Here is a 26,465-nt window from a genome sequence, read left to right on the forward strand (position 1 = left end):
CCGACTTCAGCTCAGGTCATGATCTCATGGTTTGTGAGTTCGAGCCCCACCTCGGGCTCTGTGCTGACGGCTTGGAGCCTGGAGCCCGCTTCGGATTCTGGGTCTCCCTCTCTCTCTGCCCCTCCCTGCTCGCATGCTGTCTCTCTCAAAAAATAAATATTAAAAAAAAAAAAAGAACACCAAAACCAAGTAAAGGTCTCTCCCTTGGAAATTTGTACTTGAAACCTTTTAAAACGGCACCACATGAGGACCACAACGTGAATATTTGGAAATGGACGTCAGTGAGAAAATGATTTGCCGCTCTGATTACGACAGGTGGCATGGCAGGTAATTTTCAAAGGTGAAACGAATCCTCTTTTGCTTGTAAATTAGCCCTGAATTTGTGCCACTGACTTAGGGTAAAGAGCCCAAAAGCTCAGAAAATTGATTTTCTTTAGGAGAGGGATCCCGGCGGTAGAGGAGCAGCGTATACCGCTATCCGTGGCTTCGAATCGAGGGTGAGGCTGTGCGTTATCGAGACACTCGTTACAGCACAAATGTGATGTGCACCTTCTACACACACACGTTCTCTCTCATTAAACTACCAGCGAACTCAGCCCGGGTTTCCTGCTACTTGACAAGTCATTAGCTCAGTTAAAACAATGATTAAACGCATTAGTCGGAGCAGGGAAAAAATGCCATTTTCACGACTTAAAAAAATTCTGCCCGCGTATCTGCCTTTTTATAGAAAGCTCCATCCTGCATTTCTGTCACACGCTCAACACCGAACGCCCGGCTCCGTCCCACGATTCAACAGGGGCTCATGTCAGCAACGGCCCTCAATGCTTGCTGGCGGTCGGAACCAGGAGGAGACCAGCCTTTCAACTGGGGTCATCCTCGGGACGAGGTTCTGAGAGACCTCCACCTACTCCTGCTTCCTGTGTGTCACGGCAACAGGAACGGTTTTTTGTAAAACAGAAGCCACTCCGTGCCGGGTACGCCTGCGGTGTGGTTTGCCCTTTCGTCCCGATGGTGGTCTTGCATGTCTGTTTTAAAATATAATCGGCATCTGCATCTTTAAAAAAGGGTATGTGGGGCTCCTGGGTGGCTCAGTCGGTTGAGCATCCGACTCCGGCTCAGGTCATGATCTCTCGGCTTGTGGGTTTGAGCCCTGCATCGGGCTCTGTGCTGATGGCTCAGAGCCTGAAGCCTGCTTTAGATTCTCTCTCTCCCTCCCTCTCTCTCTCTGCCACTGCCCTGCTCATGCTCTGTCTCTGTCTCCCTCAAAAATAAATAAATACTGGGGCACCTGGGTGGCTCAGTCAGTTAAGCGTCCGACTTTGGCTCAGGTCATGATCTTCACTTGATCTTAGCCAAAAGGCCGAGAAGCGATCAGGTCATGATCTTGCGGTCTGTGGGTTCAGGCCTCGCGTCAGGCTCTGTGCTGACAGCTCAGAGCCTGGAGCCTGTTTCAGATTCTGTGTCTCCCTCTTTCTCTGACCCTCCCCTGTTCATGCTCTCTCTCTCTGTGTCTCAAAAATAAATAAACGTTAAAAAAATTTTTTTTAAATAAACATTAAAAAAAAAAACCAAAAAATTAAAAAAGGTACAAACTTGTAGTCATCAGATAAACAAGTCCTAGGAATGGAATATACCTAATACACTGTAACACCATAATATACTGTAAGTACTGTTAATACCCACTGCACATTTGAAAATTGCTAAGAGTACATGGTAACAGTTATCACAGGGAACAAAAAATGTATAACCACAGGGGCTCCTGGGGGGCTGAGACAGGTAAGTGACTGACTCTTGATTTCAGCTCAGGTCACAATCTCACAGTCATGGGATCGGGCCCCGCATCGAGCCCCACATCAAGCCCTGTGTCAGGCTCTGTGCTATCAGCTTGGAACCTTCTTGGGATTCTCTCTCTCTCTCTCTCTCTCTCTCTCTCTCTCTCTCTCTCTGCCCCTCCCCGGCACTCACTTGCACAGTCTCTCTCAAAAATAAATAAGCTAAAAAAAATTCATAAATGTTGTGATGGAAGTTAACTGAACTTCTTGTGGTCACAATTTTACAACATATACATGTGTTCAATCATCATGTTGTACACCCTCAAAAGTAAAACAATGTCGGGGCGCCTGGCAGTCTCAGTACAGCACGCGACCCTTGATCTCAGGGGTTATGAGTTCGAGCCTCACATCGGGTGCAGAGTTACTTTAAAACTAAGTAAGTGAATAACACTAAAACAGTGTTACATGTCAATTACATCTCAATAAAAAATAAATCGAAAGAAAGATTCTTCTCCTCTACTCTTATCCCACCCCCTTTATTTAAGGAGACCCAAACCCCCTTTCTCTTTCTTTCCCATGACGAAACCAAATCAATCAAACAAAAACAAAGTTTATACAATGAAACAGTAGCTAAGCCCGTCTTTCTTAGCCAACACACCTTCATCCTAAACCACTTATCAGTGCAACCAAATATATCTTACTAGCTCGTATTTTCTTTACTCCTTCCCAACCCAGACAGGACCAAATAATTCTGGCAGGAAATGCGATATGTAGAGATAATTCTGAATTTTGAATTCAAATCTATTTCCTATTACAAAGTCATTTTCTTTTAGGGTTAGCCTAAGAGCTTTCTGGAATAATTACCCAATGTTAACTTCCATTGCCTATGCAAACAAAATAAAAAATACTTACTAGAGATACATTTTACAATATACTAGCCAAGCAACTTTTTAAAAACCCGATAATGCCCTCGACGTAGACCAAATACACTTACAAACACTTACATAGCAAATTATTTGTCATCTTTAGTTATACTAGAATGCTATTTGGAATCTGGATTCTATTTTAGGCTTTCTTTGCTAGCCTTCCTGTACACGATAGGGTTTCACCTGGAAAATACTCAACTAATTTACTCATCGGCTTTAACAGATAACAATGGTCTATAAATAAGGAACCACTTAAAGCATGATATTTTCCCCTGGGCTAGAAAAATAATAGCAGCCACGTCAGATCCTTGGTTTTAGAAGTTAGAAACAACTATCATTCCTGACAGTCGCTGAGTACAAAAAATTACTAGAATTATTAGCTGATGCAGAAACATTTGGGCAAAGAGGTAGCCCGGGTACTCCCAGGAGCATTCTCTCAGATTACAAGGAATCCCTACAAAATGAATTATTTTAGTGAAACATAAAAATATTGAATACAGAGGCACATACAACTGTTTTCATGCAAAAGTAGGAAGCAACTGTACTAATAATACACATTTTAAAATAATGACATAGAAACTTAAGTAAAACTGTCCTCAGAGGAAAAAACAAGATCAACAGGCTGAACACTCTGGTTATGTGGCCAGACGGATACCACACATGAAGTTCTGGCAGTGAAGAAGGAATCAAGACCTACCGCTACGTATACACTGCGTACACAATCCATCTTCTAAAGCACATGGGCTCAACGGAATTAAACAGAATATAAACTAAATAGGAAGTGCAAATTTAAGAGTATACCCCCCAAATTATGCACATTAAAAACAGGAAGAAGCAACAGAGAAAAAAAAAGTCTAGGACCAAGAGAGAACTATCATCCTACTATTTTGTTTTGGAAACAGTCCTCCCCCCCTTTTTTTCATGGCATTTATTTAAAAATGTTTTCCTGTCACAAATGAGCTTCCCAAGTTAAATAGTCAACTTCTCCTAAGTAACTTGGGAATCTTTCCACTGTGGCTAGAGGGACAGATCCAAGATTTATGCTCACTGAGACTTCTACAACTTTTTCTTGAAAGGGGTATGGATGCCGTACTCTTTAAGGAAAGTTTTAAGAAACAAAATACAAGCAAAGGGAAAAAAGAGAGAGAGAGAAAGACACACACACAAACCAAGAAACAGACGCTTAACTACAGAGAACAAACTAATGGTGACCGGTGGGGAGGTGCGTAGGGGATGGGTGACACAGGGGATGGGGATTAAGGAGGGCACTTGCTGTGGTGAGCAGCGGGCGTTACATGTAAGTGCTAAATCACCAAATTCTACTCCTGAAACTAGGATTGCACTGCATGTTAACTATACTCGAATATAAAACAGAATAGAATAGAACAGAATAGAACAGAATAGAATAGAATAGAACAGAATAGAACAGAACAGAATAGAACAGAATAGAACAGAACAGAATAGAACAGAATATAATAGAACAGAATAGAACAGAACAGAACAGAAAACAACAGAATAGAATAGAATAGAATAGAATAGAATAGAATAGAATAGAATAGAATAGAATAGAAGGTTTATAAAATTACAAATCCAAAGTAAGGTACAGGGCCTCAGCAGGCCTGAAGCTTCAGCCTTACTGACCTCATTAACAGTCTCCGTGAGCAAAAAGTTTCCGAAAGGATGGCTTCTGGGAGGGAGTTTTATTTGGTCTGGTTTGCAAAGGGGAGATTTTTCCCATCATCAGATTGGTGGCGAGAGCCCAGTGGTGATGGGGCGAGGGGATCACCCAAGGGGGCGTCTTACCATACAAGCATCCAGATCTTCCAAATGATCCATGTCTGTGAGCTCCTCCACCGTGAGGACGGAGCGTTTGGCTGGCTTCTCCTCGGCCAGCTCAATCTCTGAGGACTCCGGCTGGGGAAGGGTCTTGCCCCGTCGGCTGAAATGGTCAGCCTAAGAGAGTCAAGACGGGTACAAAGAGGAAAAAGCACAGAGGCAAGGGGAGGGCAGGTGAGCCGAATTCTGGAAGATAGCTTCCACAAGGCGGCGCAGTGACTGTGCTTAATCCACTCACACCTGAATGACTTACCTCTTACTATCTTTCTTTGGAGGGTGAACGGTTTGAGGCAAGAAATACCAAACCTGCCTTATTAAATGAGAATACGTAGTCGAGAAGAAAAAAAGGCGTGTCCTTTTTATAAACTATTTCATATTTCCTCTGAAATAATTTCTTGCTCTAGTCAGTGTTTTAAAAGTATCTAATGAGGGGAAATAAAATGATTCCAACCTTCACTATTTTTAAGGGCTGAAAGGAAGGAAATTGCTAACAAAACTAATTGCTGCTGGCTTTTTTCATGTAATGAATACCATATCGGATAGGATTTACTAATTTCCCATGTTATGCTTTAAGTAACCCTAAAAAATCTAATGGTAAGAGGCAGAATAAACTGGGCTGAAATTAATGAACTCTAGGGTTGAGCTGGTTCATCACCAGCAACTTTGATTCAATTCTTTTGAAATGACGAGAACCACGGGGCGCCTGGGTGGCTCAGCCGGTTAAGCATCCAACTTCCGCTCAGGTCAGGATCTCACGGTTCGTGGGTTCGAGCCCCGCGTCGGGCTCTGGGCTGACAGCTCAGAGCCTAAGGCTGCTTTGAATTCTGTGTCTCCCTCTCTCTCTCTGCCCCTCCCCTGCTCGAGCTCTTTCTCTCTCAAAGATAAATAAACATAAAAAAAATTTTTTTTTTGAAACGTTGAGGACCAGTTGACAATACTACAGAAGCTCTGGGTATACTCTAAACTTCAAATGGAGAAAGTATTAAGTACTTGGAATGCCTTTGAAAACAAAATTTCCTCTTTTAGATACTATTTCTTTCACACAGCAGTTAAGCTCTCTTCTTATAATCTAAATTAGCAGAGTATTAAAATACAGCTCAATACAAAAGAACACCCACACAATTCTTTTTTAAACTGTAAAAAGAAAATGTCAATATTTTCCGAGTAAATGCTTCAAAGAAAGACAAATTAAAAAAAAAAAAAGTGAGGGGCGCCTGGGTGGCGCAGTCGGTTAAGCGTCCGACTTCAGCCAGGTCACGATCTCGCGGTCCGTGAGTTTGAGCCCTGCGTCAGGCTCTGGGCTGATGGCTCGGAGCCTGGAGCCGGTTTCCGATTCTGTGTCTCCCTCTCTCTCTGCCCCTCCCCCGTTCATGCTCTGTCTCTCTCTGTCCCAAAAATAAAATAAAAAACGTTGAAAAAAAAAAGTGAAAAATTCCACCTTTCAGTGTGGGTGCTCGCATACGGTCATGTTGACACAATATCAAGTGGGCATTTTGAGACTGTCCCTGCAGCCGTGGGTTATAAACTGTTTCTGTAAAGGACGCTCCATAGATTTTTTTTTTGCTTTTGCTTATTTAAGAAAGAAAAAGGGGCGCCTGGGTGGCGCAGTCGGTTAAGCGTCCGACTTCAGCCGGGTCACGATCTCACGGTATGTGAGTTCGAGCCCCGCGTCAGGCTCTGGGCTGATGGCTCAGAGCCTGGAGCCTGTTTCCGATTCTTTGTCTCCCTCTCTCTCTGCCCCTCCCCCGTTCATGCTCTGTCTCTCTCTGTCCCAAAAATAAAAAAAAATAAAAAAAAGAAAGAAAGAAAAAGTCTTGGGGTTTCTGGGTGGCTCAGCTGGTTAAGTGACCGCCTCTCGACTTGGGCTCAGGTCACGATCTCACTGTTTGTGGCGCCGGGCCCTGTGTTGGGCTCTGTGCTGAGAGAGCCCAGCCTACTTGGGATTCTCTCTCTCCCTCTCCCTCTTTCTCTGCCCATTCCTACCGCATGCACACTCTCTTTCTCTCTCTCTCTCAAAATAAATAAACTTAAAAAAAAAAAAAAAAGAAAGAAAGAAAAAGTCCGGTTTGGGGGCTCTAAACAATGACTGTGCCATAAACTAGAAACTAGTGCTTCCTAAATCCTCTGTGGTGATGAACCAGTTTTTTGTATTTCCAATTTGCCACAAACCAGTTTCCTGATAAAAAACAATAAAAATAAAACAGTGGGGCGTCTGGGTGGTTCAGTTAAGCGTCTGACTTCAACTCAGGTCACGATCTCACGGCTCGTGAGTTCGAGCCCCGCGTCGGGCTCTGTGCTGACAGCTCGGAGCCTGGAGCCTGCTTCAGATTCTGTGTCTCCCTCTCTCTCTGTCCCCCCTCCACTCGTGTTGTCTCTCTCTCTCAAAAATAAATAAACGTGAAAAGAAAATTAAAAAACAATAACACATTGGAAAAATAACATGTTTCGTATTACGGCCATTTCAAATTGCTCTAGAAGTTTCTCCATGTTTCCTCGTGGTTGAACCTCGTCAGGGACTGGTGCCCATTGGTTGGTGGGCCAGCTCTAGTCCACATCACCGCTGGAGATGTCTGTTCTACCTTTCATTTTTAGAGGACAGCCTTATGCCTTTTTCTGAAATGAGTTTTTCAAAATATTCACATCGTCTGCCTCGCGGAGAAGAAGCGGTTACCGTTGCCGTTCCTGTGGCGTTCTCTGGTGTCACCAACGATTCAGTGCCCTAAGACTGGGTATCTCCAGCCTGCACAGTTAACCTGAAACGCTTCACTGGGGAAATGTCAGAACTCACTTCAGAGATCCGCACCGCATCACGTTGCTATTGTGTTTGAGACACAAGATATAACAGTAACAAAACCTTCATCTGCGCCTCAGAGGACTTCCTGAAGTTCAAAACACCTGAAGGTGCTGATATATTTTTTATACGCACCGATATTGGAAGTAAAGTCTTCTACCTTGGTAAAACCCGTCTCTAGATAAAGAAAATTGATTTCTTTACCTCAGTTATATCCAAGAGGCCTGGCTGGACGCTCAGCGGCTATCAATCCCTAGAATGTGTCCATTTCACTCTTGCCTTTCTTTGGTCTCCAAACATTTCATTTCCCTAGCCTCATGTTCTCAAGAATATTCCATTCTCAAATTATCATATCAGAGACCAACAAAATGAGCACACGAAGATGAAATAATCTAAAATATCTTTAGATCCCAGTCTCCGCATTATTTCCTAACAAAACCCTTGACCTGCATTATAGGTGGATGACGAAATTTCTGGATGCCATCACTTCTGCTTCTCTCCCTGCCATGCCTTCTGGAGAAATTCTAGCATGCTCTAGAACGTCTGGAAGAAACGTAGGAGCAAAGGTAGGGTCTTGGCCCACAGGGCTGGCGAAGGAGGAAAACGTAGAAAGGAAGCCATATCCCCAAACCGGAGCCTGCCCTGCATCATGGCAGACGACAACGGAAGTCCCACTCAAGATGTCCATGGCACTCACCAGTTTATGATGGCAGTGTGAGAGCGCATCCAGAATTTCGTCCACAATCCGATCAGACAGGAAGGAGGCCACTGTCAACTTCACTTCACTGTGTGGACATCAAAAGCACATGGTAGCGTTTTCATCTGTGCGAGGGGAAAACATCACCCACCCCGACGCTCTGTTGGCAAGGTCAACTGTGATTCTGTTTCCGTCTTTGGAAACAGGATATGAGGAGGTGTGAACGGGGCCAAGGATTCCCAGAAAGAAGCCTTAAACACTGCCATAAACACACAGGTAGCGGACTTTCTTTACCAATTTCAACCTGCCTCTGTAATTTCAAAACTCAAGATTTAGTGGGAGAAATGGAAAACATCTGGATCAAGACAAACTTAATGGGAACCACGTGCCATGTGGCAAGGAACAATCCATCCATTGCCATAAATGCAAACAAACCCGGGCTGGAGTAAATTAAGAAAGTCTGATTGTTGAACTCTGGTTATTACTTTATTTATTTTTTTCCTCTTTGAGATCTTGATTTTATTTTATTTTATTTTATTTTATTTTATGTTATTTATTTTATTTTATTTAAATTCACATCAGTTAACATCCGGTGTAGTATTGGTCTCAGGAGTAGAACCTGGGGATTCCTCACTTACATATAATACCCAGTGCTCATCCCAACAGGTGCCCCCCTCAATGCCCATCCCCCCGTTAGCCCATCCCTGCCCCCCTCCAGCAACCCTCAGTTTGTTCTCTGTATTTAAGAGTCTCTTATGGTTTGCCTCCCTCTCTGTTTCTGCCTTAATTTTGTTATTACTTTAATATGCATTTCCCCCACCTTGAAAAAAAAGTTTGTGCCAACCAAATGGTACCACATTGAACTGCTTTTGCCTTCAAACTATTATAAACTCACTGTTCTTTTGCCTTTGATGAACAGAAGTTACCATGATGTTCAGTTTTAGTGTCTCTTGCCTGACCTTACGCAGGAGTCCAGACAACAGAAAGTAACACACTAGTTAATTTTAGAGTTTTCACTAATAAATCGGCCACCAAGCTGTCAGTCGGATAGCTGGTATTTTAGTCAGAATTTTACCTATGTGGTATTCCCAAGAATTCAAACTCCATTACTGTGTCTTCAGTCTGACTAGTCCTACCTAAATGCACATACGCACAAATGTACATAAATGCACAATGCATTTCAAGGTGAATGTGCTAAAGAGATACATACCCACACTCCCACATCGACTCATGAGTTCCGTCTGCTCTTGAAGTCAAGAATTGTAAAGTTTTGACAGCAGGGAAAGGAGTTATCAAAATAAAATTATTTAATCACAAAGCTAAGGTTGAAAGTATATTTGTGTAACAGGGAAAAACCTTTCTAACCTAAAGGCAGTAATTGGCATTGGGAGTTTTCTGCCAAGGAAGATTTCGGATGGCAGGGTGGGAAAACGGAGGCACTAACTCTTTGATGCCTCCATTAAAAATTTTCCTAGGCTGAAGATAAAAGGACGTTTCATTCATTCCTGTCTCCGAAACAAGGTCCCAGTAGCCACTTGGTTTATCTAATACTTTATTATTCCCCAGAGGCGTCCACTGACAAAATTCACCTGGGTCTCATTAAAAATACAGATTACTGGGTCCCACCCAAACCTCTGGGGGAGTAGGTGGGGGGCTGGGAATCTCATTATAACAAGCATTTCCTCTCCTTTTTTCAGCCATGTTTGGAAAATTTACTCCCTCATAAAACTATAGAATCAGTAGTCTATCTCCGGTTCTCTCCACCCCACCCTGAACTGGGGAGGGGTGGTTTATCTGTCTCAAGTTGTAGCACCAAAAATGATCCTTTAAATACAATACACTTAAAAAAAAAAGTCTCAGGATGGTTCTATCATTTTGTTACTGGATATTATACTTCCTTATTGAACTTCCAAACTGCAAACTTTGTAGGGGGAATGATTCCACTTAAGCCCCATTGCACAGATGTACCTGAATGTCTACACAGGTGTAGATGTGCAATTTTCATCCCACCAGTGCTCAGGGCGATATGTTATAAAAAGCCAGGCAGGGACTTAATGAACACGGAGGCGAGTCACTGATGTAAAGCGTTCTATACTGCTGTTCACTTTTCAGAATCTGCCCCTTTTCAAAAGAAGCGACCATATTTGACAGAATTTGGTGCAATAAAGGCATCAGAGTACGGTCCATTGGCAGTTCAATCCATTATGACGGAAGAATGGCGGCCAATACATCTTTTCCTTCTTCATACATAAGGGGCCTCAACAAAAATCCCAAAACTCTAGGTTCAAGAAATATGAAAGCATACCTCGTAAGGGCTAGCTAGAGTTGATAAAATCACTAATCTGCGGGGTCCTGTAAATCCTCTACACGTCTTTTCATTTCTCAGTTCCTTCAAACTGTATCATTCAGCTGAGTCGGCACTAGAATCTTTTATTTTTAGAAACCCCAACACACACATGGCTGCATCTTAGTTAGACCCGAGACTGTCCCATTACTGCAAAAATCCTCGACCCTCAAAGCCCCAAGATCAAGCTTCAGTATCTAGATTGTGTAACGTTTTTGGCTTCTTTTAATTCTTTTTCTCAAAGGCTGTCATTCAGTTACGCATCATTCACTATGTGTTGACACAACTCCTAATTCTTCAGAGGAGAGCTGGGTTTTTTTAAATTTTTTTTAATTTTTAATTTTTTTTTTGCTCCATCTAAATACTCTTATCAATAAGAAACGGTTAAAATGGAAGAGATGGGGAAGTTCAAATATTGCTGAGCCTGGATCTGGTTTCCAGTCCACTGATTCCCCAACTGAGACACAATGAGAACTCGTGGAGCATCACTCAGACTGGGAACCACCTGAGTTTCTACAGGAAATAAAACCCTTAAAAAGAGCAGTTAGCTGTATGCTTTTTAGTAACGCACGCGTTCTTGTGGAAATGTGTAAACCTATGCATTTATGCACAGCTCTATTTATATACAGTCGGCGCCTATCAGACATGCCTCACGCGTTATATACGGAGACAGCCAACAGTAACGGTCTTCGCGGCTGCTCCCACGGCATTCACGGAAACCACAGAGCCTCGGTTTATTAACATCGTAAACCTACCTAATTTTGTTAAGGATGTCAATTCCAGACTGCTCCAACAGGACATTCTTAACAAAGGTACGTGGGATGGAGATCTTTTCAGTGCTGGCACGAATCAAGTCTTGTCGGATGTGGGCTTTCTTCATCACGTTGGGACACAGATCCTCGGCAGCGTCGACCATGGACTCGAGCAGCACCTGCAGTGTGGCACGAGCGCAGGGGAGAGGTGATGGCGGGGCACAGGACGCACCTGCCATAAGCCTGAAAGGTGGTTATAGCATGACGCTGAGCCCTTGGACGGCGGGGCCCAAGAGGGAGCGTGGAGCACGGTTAAGGATTCTGAGCCGCCCCGGGGTGACCTGTGACCGTTGATGAGCACTGATCTCAGGTAATCACTTTAAATACCTGGCAGGCCGGCATCGGAAGTGGCTGGCTGTGCCAGGTGCGCTTGATGCCAGGCATTCGTGAAAAGATGTCAAAGGACATCGAGCCTTTACTCGCCACCTTACCACACCAGCTAGTTCCCCCTGCTGCTAGAAAATAAAGCAACAGGTGCCCTTTGACTAGATCGAACTTGACCTCTTGCGTGATTTTGTAAATCACAGAAACCCCAAATCAGGGCGAACCATTCAAGAGCTCTATCAAAACATCAGTAGCAAAAAAAAAAAAAAAGAATTCCACAGATTTATTCTTTTAAAAGAAAAGTTTTAGTGCTGAGTCGAACTGTAATTGCTACAACAACAAGAAACAACATGGATGACGGACACAAACATTTACGGGGCACTTTACAAACAACACTCAAAACATGCTTAAGGAGCACTCTAGAGTTTGTCAAATCTTTCTCCACATTTTATCCTCCCGACATCTGTGACGATGGGGGGCGGGGTAGGGGTTCACACGATCACCATTTTGTAATTGAAGAATGTGAGCTAGAGAAAGTTAAATAACTTGCCTGACATGGACGAGACGGCTTGTAGTGTGTGAAAATGGCACCAGTATTCGTGTCAGATCTAAATCTGAACTGTAGCTGAGTGATACCGGGCTGTTACGGCTTTCCTAATTTTACTTTGCTCGTGTATAAAATGGCAAATAAAAAAGTCCTTGCCTTCCAAGATCATTGAAGATAAAAGGACATTACACACATAAAGTATGTAGTATAATGCCCAGCATGCAGTCAAAGTTTCGTCAGGGTGCCTGTGTGGCTCAGTCGGTTGAGCTCAGGTCACAATCTTGTGGTCTGTGAGTTCGAGCCCCACACTGGGCTCTGTGCTGACAGCTCAGAGCCTAGAGCCTGCTTCGGATTCCGTGTCTCCCTCTCTCTCTGCCCCTCCCCTGCTCACACTCTGTCTCTGTCTCTCTCAAAAATAAATATTAAAAAAAAGTTTTTTAAAAAGTTAGTCTATCACAGATCATATCATGAATCTGTTTCCACAGATACTACTTTTAACGGTAAGATCTCAGTTTCTGGAAGCCAGCGTGATGCCATTACTATTCTGGTGTGAACAAGGACAAAGTGGCATTATCCTGGACAGATGGGTACAGGCTCTGTCCGCTCACATATTCACATCCAAGCCCAATCCCACTAGTGACATCTCTCGTTCTGCTACAGGCTGGGAAGCAGAATGGCAGGATCTTGTGAAGCATAGAGGTGGGGGGAGGGGAAGGCAGCCACCTGAGAAGTTTCCAAAAGCAACTCCTATTTTGACAGCATTCTGCCCCTATTGTAACTCGAATTACCGGTTTTGCACATTACTCCGAGAAAGCTACAAGCAATGCAAATAAGATCGTGTAAGACAGATTATTTTCCTCGTTGGCATGAAAAGACACACACTCCGGTCCAGACCGCATAGCAGTCCAGCCTTTCCGATAAGAATCTATACTCCTCCACATTCAGCTTAGTTCAAGCATTACCTCTTTGAGGTGACCTTCTTGATCTTACTGTCTTTATGGCCTTTACACCCCAAGCTGTGTTTCATGACATTCTTTGGTAACACCTAGCATCTGGTGGGGATCTCAGAAATTAAATGCGTCATAAAATGGTCAAGAATGCAGTACCTTTTAGCCCCTTGGGTGTGAAAGAACCCCTTTGAGAATCTGATGAACGCTCAACTCAGAATAGTATAAAATTTTGCGTGTAACTTTAGAAGTTCATGGAGAGTTAGAGGCACCGGACTCCAGACGTACAACTTGCACCTGACGGCAACCGCGAACTCCTACCCTTTATCGCCAGGACCTAGCACACCTCTTGGGACATCTCTAAAAACATAAAAAAAGTGTTACAAGCCCAGGGACTCACCGAATGTGGGTACTGAACAGTGCATCTTTTCTCGGCTAGTTTTCTCTCTCTCTGTTGCATTGGTTTGTCTACCTCTGCTCACTGTCCTAATTATGATACGTCCTAATACATTGTTAAGCAAGACTACCAACCATCTTGCTCTTCGTAAGCATCTGAGCTATTTCGAGCACTGCTTTTCCATATACTCAGAATTAGCTTTGTCAAGGTCTGTTAAAAATCTGTTGGAATTTCCACTGAATTGTGTCCAAGAATAGATGAGTTTTGGAAAAACTGGCATCATGGGATCCCGTCTCTTCTACTCAGAAACACGACACGCATTTTACTGTTTTAGACTTTCTTTTAATGGTTATTCATTTTTTTAAAGATTTTTTGAATGTTTATTTTAGAGAGAAAGAGAGAACGCACAAATATGGAGGGGCGGAGAGAGACAGGGACAGAGGATCCAAAGTGGGCTCTGTGCTGACTGCAAATGGCAACATCTCATTCCTTTTTTGTTGTCGAGTAATATTCCACTGTGTGTGTGTGTGTGTGTGTGTGTGTGTGTGTGTGTGTGTGTCCATTCATCGACTGTTGGACAATGGGCTACTTCCGTATCTCGGCTATCGTACGTAATGCTGCAATAAACATACAGGTGGATACATCTTTTCGAATTTGTGTTTCTGTTTTCTTTGGGTAAATACTCAGTATTGGAATTATTGGATCATATGGTAATCCCATTTTTCATTTTTGAGGAGCCTTCATACTGTTTTCCACAGTGGCTGTACCAGTTTGCATTCTCCACATCCTCACCAATACATACTTCTGGTCTTCTTGATTTTAGCCACTGTGTCAGGATATCTCCTTGTAGGTTTGATTTGCATTTCCCTGATGATTAGTGATGTTGAACATCTTTTCATGTGTCTGTTGGCCATTTGTCTTCTTTGAAAAAATGTCTATTCAGGTCCTTTGCCTATTTTAATTGGATTATTTGGGGGGTTTTTTGGTATTGGTATTGACTTGTAGACAAGTTCCTTACATATTTTGAATACTAACCCCTTATCAGCTATATCATTTAAAAATATCTTTTCTTATTCAGCAAACTGCCTTTTTGTTTTGTTGGTGGTTTCCTTTGCTGTGCAAAAGCTTTTTATTTTGGTGTAAACCCCAGAATTTAATTTTGGTTTTGTTTTTCTTGCCTGAGGAAACCTATTTAGAAAAATGTTTCTTTGGCTGATCAAAGAAATTACTGCCTATGCTTCCTTGTAAGAGTTTTATGGTTTCAGGTCTCACATTTAGGTCTTTAATCACATTTTCAGTTGATTTTTTATGGTGTAATCAAATGGTCCAGTTTCATTCTTCTGCATGAAGCTCTCCAGTTTTCTCAGCACTATTTGTGGAAGAGACTGCTTCCCTGTTGTATATTCTTGCCTCCACTGTTGTAGATTAATTGACCATACAAGCTTGGGTTCACTTCTGAGCTCTCTATCCGGTTCCACTGATCTGTGTGTTTATTTTGGGTCGGTACCATACTGTTTTAATCACTACAAATTTGTAATATATCTTGAAATCGGGAATTGTAATACCCATGGCTTTGTTCTTCTTTCTGAAGGCTGCTTTGGCTATCTGGGGTCTTTTGAGGTTCCATACAAATTTTAGTATTTTTTGGTCTAGCTCTGTGAAAAATATAGTTGGCATTTTTGTGGGGACTGCATTAAATTTGTAAGTTGCTTTGGGTAGTATGGACATGTTAACAATATTGATTCTTCCAATCCATGAGCATGGGATATCTTTCCATTTGTCCGTGTCATCCAATATTCTCTATTATTACTTTTTAAAATTACTTGATCAATTACCGGTAGTCGTATTCAGAGTTTTCGACCGCAATGAATTTGTTGATTTCTTTTCGTAATTGTGTCCACTTGTTCTTATATACACGAAGCCCTAGGACTAGATGCATACACATTTGAAATTATGTGTTTCTGGTAAACTGGATCATCCAATGACCTGTTTTATTTCCAGGGAGGCCTCTTCTATTGTATCACTAGGTTTGGGTGGGAGCATTCCCCTGGTGTGGAGCTGAACCTTGTACCGCAGAATGGTTAGGTTCATTGTCACCTGGCTAAGCCAGTGGCTGTGAGAACCCCAAATAATCTCAAACACTTCCTAATGACCTTCGAGGCAGGCAGTGAAACCCCTGGTTTAGTGTCTCGGCTTCAGTTGTTATATGAGAAATCGTAACATGGATATTTTACTTCCTGTCTGAAGCAGCACTGACCAATGGACCTTCCGGAGATGATCAGTGCCGTCCAATAAGGGAGCCACCAGTCACGCATGGCTATGGAGCATTTCAAACATGGCAAGTGCAACTGAGAAACTGAATTCTAAGTTTTTAAAAGTTAATGTTAAATTAAGTTTAAATGCCCACATGTGGGTAACAGATAATACACTGGAGAATGTAGGTCTAACACTGATGTCCTAAACCTTTTCCCGAATAAAACTAGGATGTTAGATTGCTCTTCCTCATTCCCTATTGACTTAAATACTGGCTTCCAATATTTTATCTATATGTACTCCTAATTTCACAGCACAGACTAGGTATTATACGATAAACTATACACTGTTGTTTATAGTCAATGTTTGTCTTTACCCACATTTGGTATTTTCCCTTATTCTTCCTTGCATCTCAGACCCTCTCTCTTTGGCAATTTCTCCTTTGCCCCAAAGTATATTCTTTAGATGTTTATTTAGTGTAGTCTAGTTACAGTAAGCTATTGCAGTTTTTGTTTCGATGCAAATGCTTTCATTTCATCCTTATTCTTAAAAATTAGGTGTGTTGGATATAGGAGTCTTGGTTTACACTATGTGTTCTGTATGTTCTCTCGGGAGCATGAAGATATTCTTTCATCATCTTTGGCTTCCACTGACTACTGATTTGAGAGCTGTCTTATCAGTCCTAATACTGGTCTTTTTAAAGCGAAGATGGCTTTGCCCTCCCTGTGGCTCCTTGCAATATCTTTTCTTTGCTCTCAATGTTTTTCACTTTTCGTTATGTGATTGTAGACGCGGATTTGCTCTTATCTGACATGGGTTATCGCTGGACTCCCTGAACTGAAAGACTCTGGTTTTTCAACAATCCCTGAAATTCTCAGCTACCACCTCTTCAGTTGTTCCTTTTACTGTTCTCTCTTCCCTTCTGGAGATATAAATTAGATATAAACTTCCTCACTCCTTACAGTCTCCATTTTGTTGGACCATGTTACGCTACCTTCAGACAATTTGCGGTAAGTGGCCCTGTATTTGAAATGTGATAATCAGATTTCACTTTGCATGTATCTCCCCAATGACAGTTATGAGGGTCTCTTATTTCTTAACTAGAAAAACAACTAACACTACTCTGAAATCCTGCACAGTATTTGTAAAATAAATTGGGTGAATAGCCTTACCATGGCGGCTACACTCCCATATTCTTGCAGTGGGCCGAAGACTTGCTGTAATTCACTACCAGCCAACACAGCGTCCGCACTAAAGGGCCCTGAAATCTTTCTTTTGCTTTAGAAAATAAGCATAGGGAAATGAGAAAACTCAGAGAACTCTTTTAGCCAAACTGAGTTAATACCTGCGAAGAGGCCATCGACACCCCTCAGGCCTCATTTCCTTCATAAATCTGAAATTTACCAGTGATGTATTTCACAGGTTACACTGGGAGTGAATAAGAATTTCCAAAGCCAAAACAAGCACTCTGAAATTTAAGACCAGAAGGGAAAAATGAAGGTTTCTTTTATGTTAAAACATTCAAATCCCGTTTATTCATCCACTATTACTGCTCTTACTCTGGGAATCAATGTTAGGATCAAAAAAAGGGAAAACAGGAGGGGAGTTGTCCTTTTAAAATACCTAAAACAGCCCAGTCCAGAGAAAATAGCACCTCGTTTCAAAGGGATTTCTCCAAACTTAATGGCTCTCTTCTCTTCCAGGAAGTCTGCGAAGAAGGCGGCCCACCTGGACATTTCTTTTGCTTTTCTGAAAGGATATTTTTTGAAACATGGCTCGGAGAGCTAGTGGAACTTATTCTTACCCAATGTTCAAAATGTCTACCGTTGGCCCTGGTGTAGGACAATGCTTAGACACAGGGACACCGCTGACCTGCCTAGAGCACGGAGCTAGGAGCAAGCCCGGGGCACAACCCCAGCCCTACTTGTCCCATTATTTGAAAATTCACTGCAATAAAAACTTAATTCTACAAAACCATCCCATCCGTATTAGCTTTTGCCAGTGCAACACATGAATTTGGAAGAGTTTGGCAGATAGAGAAAGGACCTCTTTTGAAAACAAAGTTGATATTAGTAGTGAAATAAAGAAGGACCACTGTAGTTTAGTAAAAGAGTTAATATGGATTCTAATAAGACACATTTTTCCGACATAATTTTAAGAAAATCAAGACACTGAAAGGCTGTATAAATAGACAAATGGGGATTTTTTTTAAAATAGTGAAACGATGTCCATTTGTCAGTAAACTAGAAGGAAACAGAGAGGAAGTAAACTGCCTGCAGTCTATTGAAAGCAGTCTACTGCACACAGTTAAAAGGAAACTCATGAGCAACTTTTAAGTAAGAGGTCGCGATTGGAGATTTGCTCTGATTCATGCCAGACGTTCCCAAAGGGAAAGGAACTTGCAAGGGGACCGAAGAGTGAAGAAAACAAGCAACTGGGGAATATAAAACACGGGCCACTGAGGAGCTGGGACCTCGGGGACCCGAGAGCAGAGAAAGGCATTCTCTGGCACACGCAAATAAGAAACCCGTGATGGAGGCCCCCAGTGGGACTGGCCAGCTCAGAAGATGCGGGAAACGTCTATTTACCAAAAAATAGTTTGGGTCCTAAATATATTGCCATTTTTTCAGGCTTTTAAAAATTCAAAAGCTTTCTACTTCAGACCTCTGCCTTCTACTCCGTCCCAAGAATGAGAGGTGAGTCCATGGCAACCGCTCAGTGCACAGAGAAGGAAATGGGACAGAGGGAAGGCAGACGGCTTGTGGTTTCCACCAGTTGAGACAAACACAGTCAGCAGCTGTTCGACAAGGAAGGTCCTGTTGCCGTGCCTGACGTGGATTTAGATGCCAGCCAATTTTTGGCACGTAAGGAGTTCTCGCACATACATTAAAGGGAAAAATTAGTAGATACAAATATGCAATGTATAAAAGAAACACAAATGGCTAATAAAATTATTTGACTTACACTGCCTACTAAAAAGAATCCAAGGGACAGGGGTGCCTGGGCGGCTCAGTCGGCCAAGCGTCGACTCTTGATCTCGGCTCAGGTCACGATCTCACGGTTCGTGAGTTCGAGCCCCACATCGGGCTCTCTGCTGATGGCACAGGGCCTGCTTGGGATTCTCTCACTCCCTTTCTCTCTCTGCCCCTCCCCTGATCGTTCTCCCTCAGATTAAATAAACATTTAAAAAAAATCCAAAGGACAAAATGAACTTTTTCTAACCCTTTATATTGACGAATATTAAAAGATTACCACACAAATACTGAAAGAGGGTGCAGCAAACGCAAGCAGTTGCACATCAAGGTACAAAAGACCACTGGACCTAGGAGTGGGTCAGCTATCGGCATTGACCCTAACTGGACTAATCAGAAATTAGACAATAAACAGGCTGGCTGCGAGATAACAGAAAATACATACTGGTCTCTGGCCCCAGTTCCTGGCACAGAGCTCCAAAAACCCTTGTAATTTCCTGGATACGAGGAGCGTCTTTTGTTCGAATGGGGTGACGCTGAGCGGGCTTCTGAATGGTTCCGGATGAGGGCTAGTCATTGGAAAAGACCGAACCACGATTAGGAGGGAGGAGTTTTCAGCCCTGCTACGCCTTCTCTTGAAAAGGGAGCATAAAAAATCCAAAAAGTACAGGGCACCTGGATGGCTCAGTCGGTTAAGTATTCATCTGTACCATTCATCACATCCTTGAATAGACTGGTAGACATGTCTCCTTGACTTCTATGAGTCGCTCTAGCAAATTAACCCCACCTGAGGGGGGTGATGGGGGAACCTCTGATTTAATTGTAGCCAATCGGTCAGAAGCACAGGTGACAACCTAGACTTCCTGTTGGCATCTGAATTAGGGGTGAGGAACAGTCTTGTGAGACTGAACTCCTAACCTGTGGGGTCTGAACCTTCTCTGGGGAGACAGAGTCAGAACTGAGTTAAGTTGTAGGGCACTCAGTTGGTGTCACAGAGAATTGCTTGGTGGGGGGAAATTCCCACACATCTGGTGACCAGAAGTGTCAGGAGTGAAGCTTTTGGTGTGAAAGTGAAGGACAGACAGGGGGACAGACTGGTACATCCATGTCATGAGATACTGTGTCGCCATTAAAATGATGGTGATCATTCACTTTCCTTGAATTGTATTCATGACCTTGTACCGAATACAAAAAGTATTCTGGCATAATCATGTAGATGTAAAATTGTGCGTATAGACACGGAGTGTTTGGAAAATTCACTAAAACGTGAAGAAGGACGCCACTCTGGGATCTCAAGTGGTTTTTACTCTCATTTCTTTTACACTTATTAGTACTGTTTCAACGTTTCACAGACTGAGTTTCCTTTCGTAAGTAAGAAATAAATAAACAACAAAGATAGCATCCTTACATATCTTATCCTTCGTGGAGGACAAAACGTTAGCTAACAAATGATCTGGCAGGACTCTACCAACCAGCTAGAGGTCCTTTTTCCGCCCCTTTGTCTCTATTCAGAATGGATTCAAAATAACCACGTTAAAAAAATTAAATAAAGACAATACACAAACAAGAGCCTCTCTACGTCATACGCACAGGGAGACAACAGAGGCTTAAACTCCTAAATAATCCACATTTTCTTCCTCATTAAGTTAATTTACAAGCATAGTAATTAGCCTGTTGTGAAATTATTACTGAGTCCCACATCAAATCCCTATGAACCATAGCAATTTTGTTCTCAGAAGAAACCAAATAATTATAGAAATGCAGACACGGTTTTTTAAGGCATCCTTGAGCAGGCAGATTAGAAATGATGAAAACTGTTGGAAGGTAACATTTCTCTGTGTAGCTGTTTTTTGAAGCTACCTTAAGAAAAATCTAGTCTTGGGGCACCTGGGTGACTCAGTCGGTTAGGTGTCCGACTTCGGCTCAGGTCATGATCTCACAGTTTGTGAGTTTGAGCCCCGCGTCGGGCTCTGTGCTGACGGCTTGGAGCCTGGAGCCTGCTTCGGATTCTGTGTCTCCCTCTCTCTCTGCCCCTCCCCTGCTCGTGCTATCTCTCTCTCTCTCTTTCTCTCTCTCTCAAAAATTAAAAAAAAAACAAAACACTAAAAAAAACTGTAAAAAGAAAAAAGAAAAATCTAGTCTTTGGTTACTCTACTCCCTTACATTTCAGAGGCTTTTTTCAGCTGGGGAGCCTGGGGACAAGTCTCTGCCACTTTGGGTGCCTTGTGACTTCATCTAAATCCCTATCTTTGTCTTCTAACCAGCTTCTTATAAGGACTGTTACCTCCTCGCCTAGCGGGAGTCTCCAAAGCAGCAGCACGTAGGCACTGTAAACAGAGCTCCCATCCTCCTTCCTGTTCTCTAAATCAAATGTAGTCACACAAGTTATTTTTTCCCCAAAGCAGTCTTCTCTTTCTGCCTCGTACGTAGAAATCCATCGTTCCCTTATCAGTGGTGATGGTAAAGTACATTTAGAGGTTTACCACCAAAAATAAAACGGCATTCTCTAGGTTTCCCTTGATCTCATGATGTAAGAAGTTATTCCAAAACTTAGAAACGAAGCTAGAAAAGCATGGCATTCACTCTCTACCACGTGCACGTGTGGGCAGGTGCACGCGCACACACGCGGACACACAGATCTAGAAAACGTCAGTAGCTATGGCATGAAATACATAGCGAGGGCACAACGATTTCATTTTCCAAAATAACAGAAACCACAAACCTTTAGTTGTTCATCTACGACTCTCGTGACTTCTCCAGCCATTGATTCCAGGGTCTCTTGAATTGGACCGGATAACGAGCCACTGGCCCCCGCCCAAGATGCACCACCAACATGGTATAAGTTTGGTAACAACTGTAATAAAAATACAAATCACCTCTCTGTAATTAAATAAGCACCAAAGTCATTGCAGAGTTAGTAAAAAGGATGAAGAAATATTATTAGAGATTATGTATTCTTGATCAAAGGCTCTTTACTACAGATTTAGAAACAGGGGTCCAGCTTTGAGACCATAACAGTACGTTAGCTCTGTGCCCCTTGATGTCCTCATCTGGGGTACGAATGCCCAAGGACTTCCTACTCCTAACACTCCGTGACCGTGTGAGTCCAAGAGCAGAGCCAGGACAGGGCCCCAGGTTTTCTGACCCCATTAGTCAAGTCACACTTGGGGAACCAAATTCTACTTTGAAAGAAACTTTCTTTATGGTGCCAGAGGGGAGTTTCACGCGATCAGCTTGGAAGCAGAATGACTGAAGAAGGAGTTGTTCCTCATTTAAACGACAACCCTACCTCCCATTTATTCAGGGCTCGATTGCACTTTTTATCCTACTCAACTTTTTATTCTGTGTGTCGAAGGCCGGTGATTCGGGTGAATCACAGAGAGGAAGCAAAGCTGAACTCCGTTCACTCTGCCCCTTGTTAACAGCCTCGACATCAGGTAGAAAGATTAACAAAAGGTGGAACTGGTTTCTAAAATTAAAATTAAAACAAACCTTTTTATTACACAAGTTCCTCACGTAGCCTGACGTGCTACTCACCGTTTTAGAATTCTTGGCATCACGCATGAGCCTTTCTGCTGATTTTAAATCTTCCTGGACGGCGTCTCCCGCGCAGTTTCGTAACGAGTTGAGATGGTCCTGTACTTTCACACATATTCTGTCAATCATCTGCTCCATGCGGTCAAAAGGGCAGCCGGCACCCAAGTCAGCACAGCCGGTGTTACGATGGAAGGAAACACAGAACGAATGAGCGGAACATTCGAGGAGGCAGCCTCCAGCCACTTATTCATTTATCTGTTCACATAAGGAGCCTTTGGCAACGTTAACGCCGGTACAACATCTCAGGGACTGGAGTCCCTTTTCCTGCCTTAGGAAATGCAACATGTAGAACAAAAGTGCATCCTTCTGGATGATTCAGAATGTCATGGGTACTCGGTGACATTTAGCTAGGCAGTAACTCTCCTTCATTAACTTTTATTAAGCACCCTCTGTGTCAGACATAGTGCTAGGTACTTAGGAAACAGAGAAACAGAGTGTGCAATTTGGAGACGGTTGAAATGACTGCAAAACGGTGGCCAGGGCCAGCTGGTCTCCATGTTACAGAATCACAACATCGCTGGAAATGAACGTTTTTAAAGCTAATTCAATTCTATCAGGTACTTTTCCATATAAATTAAAAGTCACCCCTCCCCCGAAAAAGCCAAGTTGAGGGTTTATTATATTAACATAGGCGACGATGAAGTTAATAATGTTTAGTTTCTATTCCATTGAAGCCTCTCTCCCAGGTTAACTGCATCTGAGCTATTTTCAGTTACTCCACGGACTTCAACGTGAAACCCAAAGGGAGGTGATAGATCACTAGTGCGGACAAAAAATACTACAGAAGGGTAAGGTTATGTCCGTTCGTATTTGTATTTATAGAGGAAGTATGAAGAGAGCTAAGAATTCTAAAGAAAGAGATAAACAGCGTGGTCTGCAAAGTTCCTTCAGCATTTTGATCAGAACTGCAGGCTATTTCGTGTCCTTACAAAAGAATGAATTCTCCCAGAGACCTAGCATATCCAGAGTCTCATCCCATCTGGTAATTCATTTGGCAGAGGTGACAATCTAGCATTATTTTTATTTAAATTCCTGCTTGCTCTATTTTCGATGATCTCCTGTAACAACTATAGGAAGGCAACGTCGGCTCTCCTTCCCCCATAAATTCTGCCATAATAAAAACTTCACTGCACTGCTCAGAAGACTTAAGGTCTGATTACATCTCGCCCGCCTTCCTCTTCTAGAAAGTCAGCTTCGTGACATCTACCCCATCTTCCTTTCTGGTGTATTATGAAGACAACCAGTAAAATAACACCACTCAAAGCAGCTACTCCCTTGACAAAGGGTCACTAATGTCAACATTAATGTACATTAAGAAGAGCTCCCATTACTATACAACGTACCGAGGTCACAGAAGGGAGGTATCTGGAACTCCCCACAGGAAAAAGCGGTTCTATGAATAATGCTTCTAACTAAAATCTAAGCTGCAGGCAGCGATATCTTCACTTTCTGCATTTTCACGATGCCCTGCAGAGAACTAACTATATATTTTTCAAAATCTTCTTAATTGATGTAAATTCTAACTCTTCCAACTGTTGTATTGATCTGTGCTTCCCGAGGCAAAGAAGGTCATCTATAATTCATACCTTCCCGAGAAGGAATACTTAATTTCACAAGACAAACCACATACTAAAAACGGAAGTGATATATGTCTGAGGCCACCCAAGACTAATTCAAGAGGCATGTGGATGAGGCACTACAAAGGTGGTCGTCCTTACTGATCAGGAGACCAGAGAAACTTCTGGAAGGTATGCCATCAGGCAGTCGCCAAGGAGACAAGCTTCCAGTGAACCCAACACACCACGGTCTTCAGGTGGAACTTTAAAAATTACGTCCAAAGGAAACATGAAAACTTAGTTCCATTCAAATAAGACACAAAACCTCACAAGTCTCAAAGAGTCCTCTAAACACATCCGCGCTAAGGTTTAGAACAAACAGCCCAGTAGATCGCGTCCAGATGCTTTACAACCAAAGAGCTCAAGGCCCAGAAAAGTTAACCTACAGAAGAGGACACAGAATGATTACACGGAGAGCAAATTTAGAATCAAGGATTTTGACTACCAGTTCAAATCCAAGTGCCTAAGGTACACAAATGTGAAAAAGAATAGAGACTAGAAGCTGAACAACGATCATCCCTTGGGTTGGCCCATCAAAGGCCTCATAGTGGATGGCGGCACCGAGGCTCTCATCTTAACCACCCCGGTGCTCCTCTCTTCTCAAGCAGCCGGGAAAAGCTGTGGACCACCGCCATTTGAGAAGCTCACTTCCTTCTCAGGAAGTGGATTCTGTCATTCGTGGACACGGTCTCCTTTATTTTGAGTCCCAATCCGCCTTCCCGTGTCCTTCCTACACGCCCCGTGCCTTGCCCTGGAGAACACCCTGAACGATCATCACACGCTCTCTTCCACGGGACTGTCGTGCATATGTTTCAACACAGCTATCTTTTCGTCCCTAATCTGGTCGTCTTCAGGCTTCGCATTCCTGGTTCCTCCTGCCACTCTACTACGGTGACAGTTTTACAGTCCCCAACCCTCTGCCCATGCCCGGTCCCTTGTCTGAATTTTCGCTTCCATTTACACACTCGTGAGATACACACGCTCAGCAGAATAAACTTGTAACACAGGAGGAGGGGCCTCCTTCCTTACTATAGAAAGTATTCTTTAATGTAGCACAGGTCACCTTGGCTCTTCTGGCAGCTGAATCATACCATGAACTCATATTTCTGGAAACTATTCAGGCTTTTTCAGATATATTGGGCTGCAGAACCCAAGTTCAGGACTTAGAACTATTAGTAATAAGTGCTATCTTTGACTGCTCTCCACTTGTTACAAGTGTTCTCAGTTCCAGCAAATACTGTATGTGCAGAAAATTCTATCCCCCCTCCGTGTTAATTTCTTTATTCAATTTAAGAGAAATATACTGAACACCTAAAACAGAAAGAGATTCAGTCCTGAATGAGATGCGTCTTTTGCCAGCAAGCAGCTTAAAAGTCTGGAAGTGGAAAAATATTCACAAGTAACAGGAACACAGGACATAAAGGGCTACGTACAAGGGCACCCACATTCTGTTCACGCCCAGAAGTTTCACTTCCTACGGTAGTGCCTGCCACGTGACAGACTGTAAATACGTATTCAGTGAACGGAGGAAGGACACAAAGTTGTGCAAGATTTGAACCAAGGGAGGGATCGCATCTAGTTGAGGTTGAAGGTGGCTTTTCTTTCTTTTTTTTTTTTTAATTTTTTTTTTCAACGTTTATTTATTTTTTGGGGGACAGAGAGAGACAGAGCATGAATGGGGGAGGGGCAGAGAGAGAGGGAGACACAGAATCAGAAACAGGCTCCAGGCTCTGAGCCATCAGCCCAGAGCCTGACGCGGGGCTCAAACTCACGGACCGCGAGATCGTGACCTGGCTGAAGTCGGACGCTCAACCGACTGCGCCACCCAGGCGCCCCTGAAGGTGGCTTTTCAACTGGGTCCTGAAAGATGTGCACAGACTGAGAAAGCAGAAAGGAATTTTAAGCAAAAGACAAAACAAGCAACGGCACATCCAGACACCTGTTTCCTGCTTAGGAACAGAGGCACTTTACTGGGGGAGATGAGACTAGAAAGTTGATAGGCAAGATAGTGCGAGACTCAGGCACAGGCTAAGGAGACCTAACACAGCGTACAAGGCAGGGGGCATCTGTCCCCTCCTCCTCCCACAACTGTGAACGTGCAAAAATCCTCACCCGTAACACTCTTCGGGACTCAGCTTCCCTGCCTGAGGCACAGGACACGGGCCGTAGACCGCAGAGGGCGGACGCACCAGTTCTCACAGTACTTGCAAAAGAAGAGGCAGGCGTGAGCCGATAAAATACCCAAGAGCTGCCAATGGAATTGGAAAGGAAAGAACAGCTGGGCAGACACGTGGGCACAGCGACCACTGGGTCGGTTCGTCAAAGGAGACAGCCAAGATGACCCCAAGGGTGGTATCCTCAGTGAATGGTGATGCCACGAAGATAAATGATAAAATCAAGAGTTCCAAGGGACAAGTTTCATCTCAGTGACCCTGTATCTCAGAGATGCCACTCAGGTGGATGAAAAGATACGACGTTCTGGAAAGAAACAGGGAGCGACCCAGGAGTCCTCCGCAGACGAGAGCATTAAAACGGTAAGAGCGGATGAAAGAGGTAAAGGAAATAAGCACTAAGTACAAAACGCAGAAGGACTGCATTTGGAAGATGAAAGGAGACAGATAAGAACCAAGAGAG

At 43.1% G+C, this 26,465-nt stretch overlaps 1 protein-coding gene across 11 annotated transcripts in view; it reads right to left on the reverse strand.

The window, feature by feature from the left end:
• The window catches only part of CARMIL1 (capping protein regulator and myosin 1 linker 1), a 310,299-nt gene that overhangs the window by 62,482 nt on the left and 221,352 nt on the right, over positions 1–26,465 (reverse strand). For all 11 annotated transcript variants that reach the window (XM_045497187.1, XM_045497188.1, XM_045497184.1 and 8 more), the window contains 5 exons: positions 22,156–22,284; positions 21,341–21,472; positions 11,122–11,297; positions 8,023–8,110; positions 4,502–4,651 (listed from right to left, as the gene is read on the reverse strand). In XM_045497187.1, the coding sequence (XP_045353143.1) occupies positions 4,502–4,651; positions 8,023–8,110; positions 11,122–11,297; positions 21,341–21,472; positions 22,156–22,284 (675 nt within the window). The remainder of the gene's footprint in view (positions 1–4,501; positions 4,652–8,022; positions 8,111–11,121; positions 11,298–21,340; positions 21,473–22,155; positions 22,285–26,465) is intronic.

Source organism: Leopardus geoffroyi, chromosome B2, assembly GCF_018350155.1.
Source record: "Leopardus geoffroyi isolate Oge1 chromosome B2, O.geoffroyi_Oge1_pat1.0, whole genome shotgun sequence".
Lineage (NCBI taxonomy): Eukaryota > Metazoa > Chordata > Mammalia > Carnivora > Felidae > Leopardus > Leopardus geoffroyi.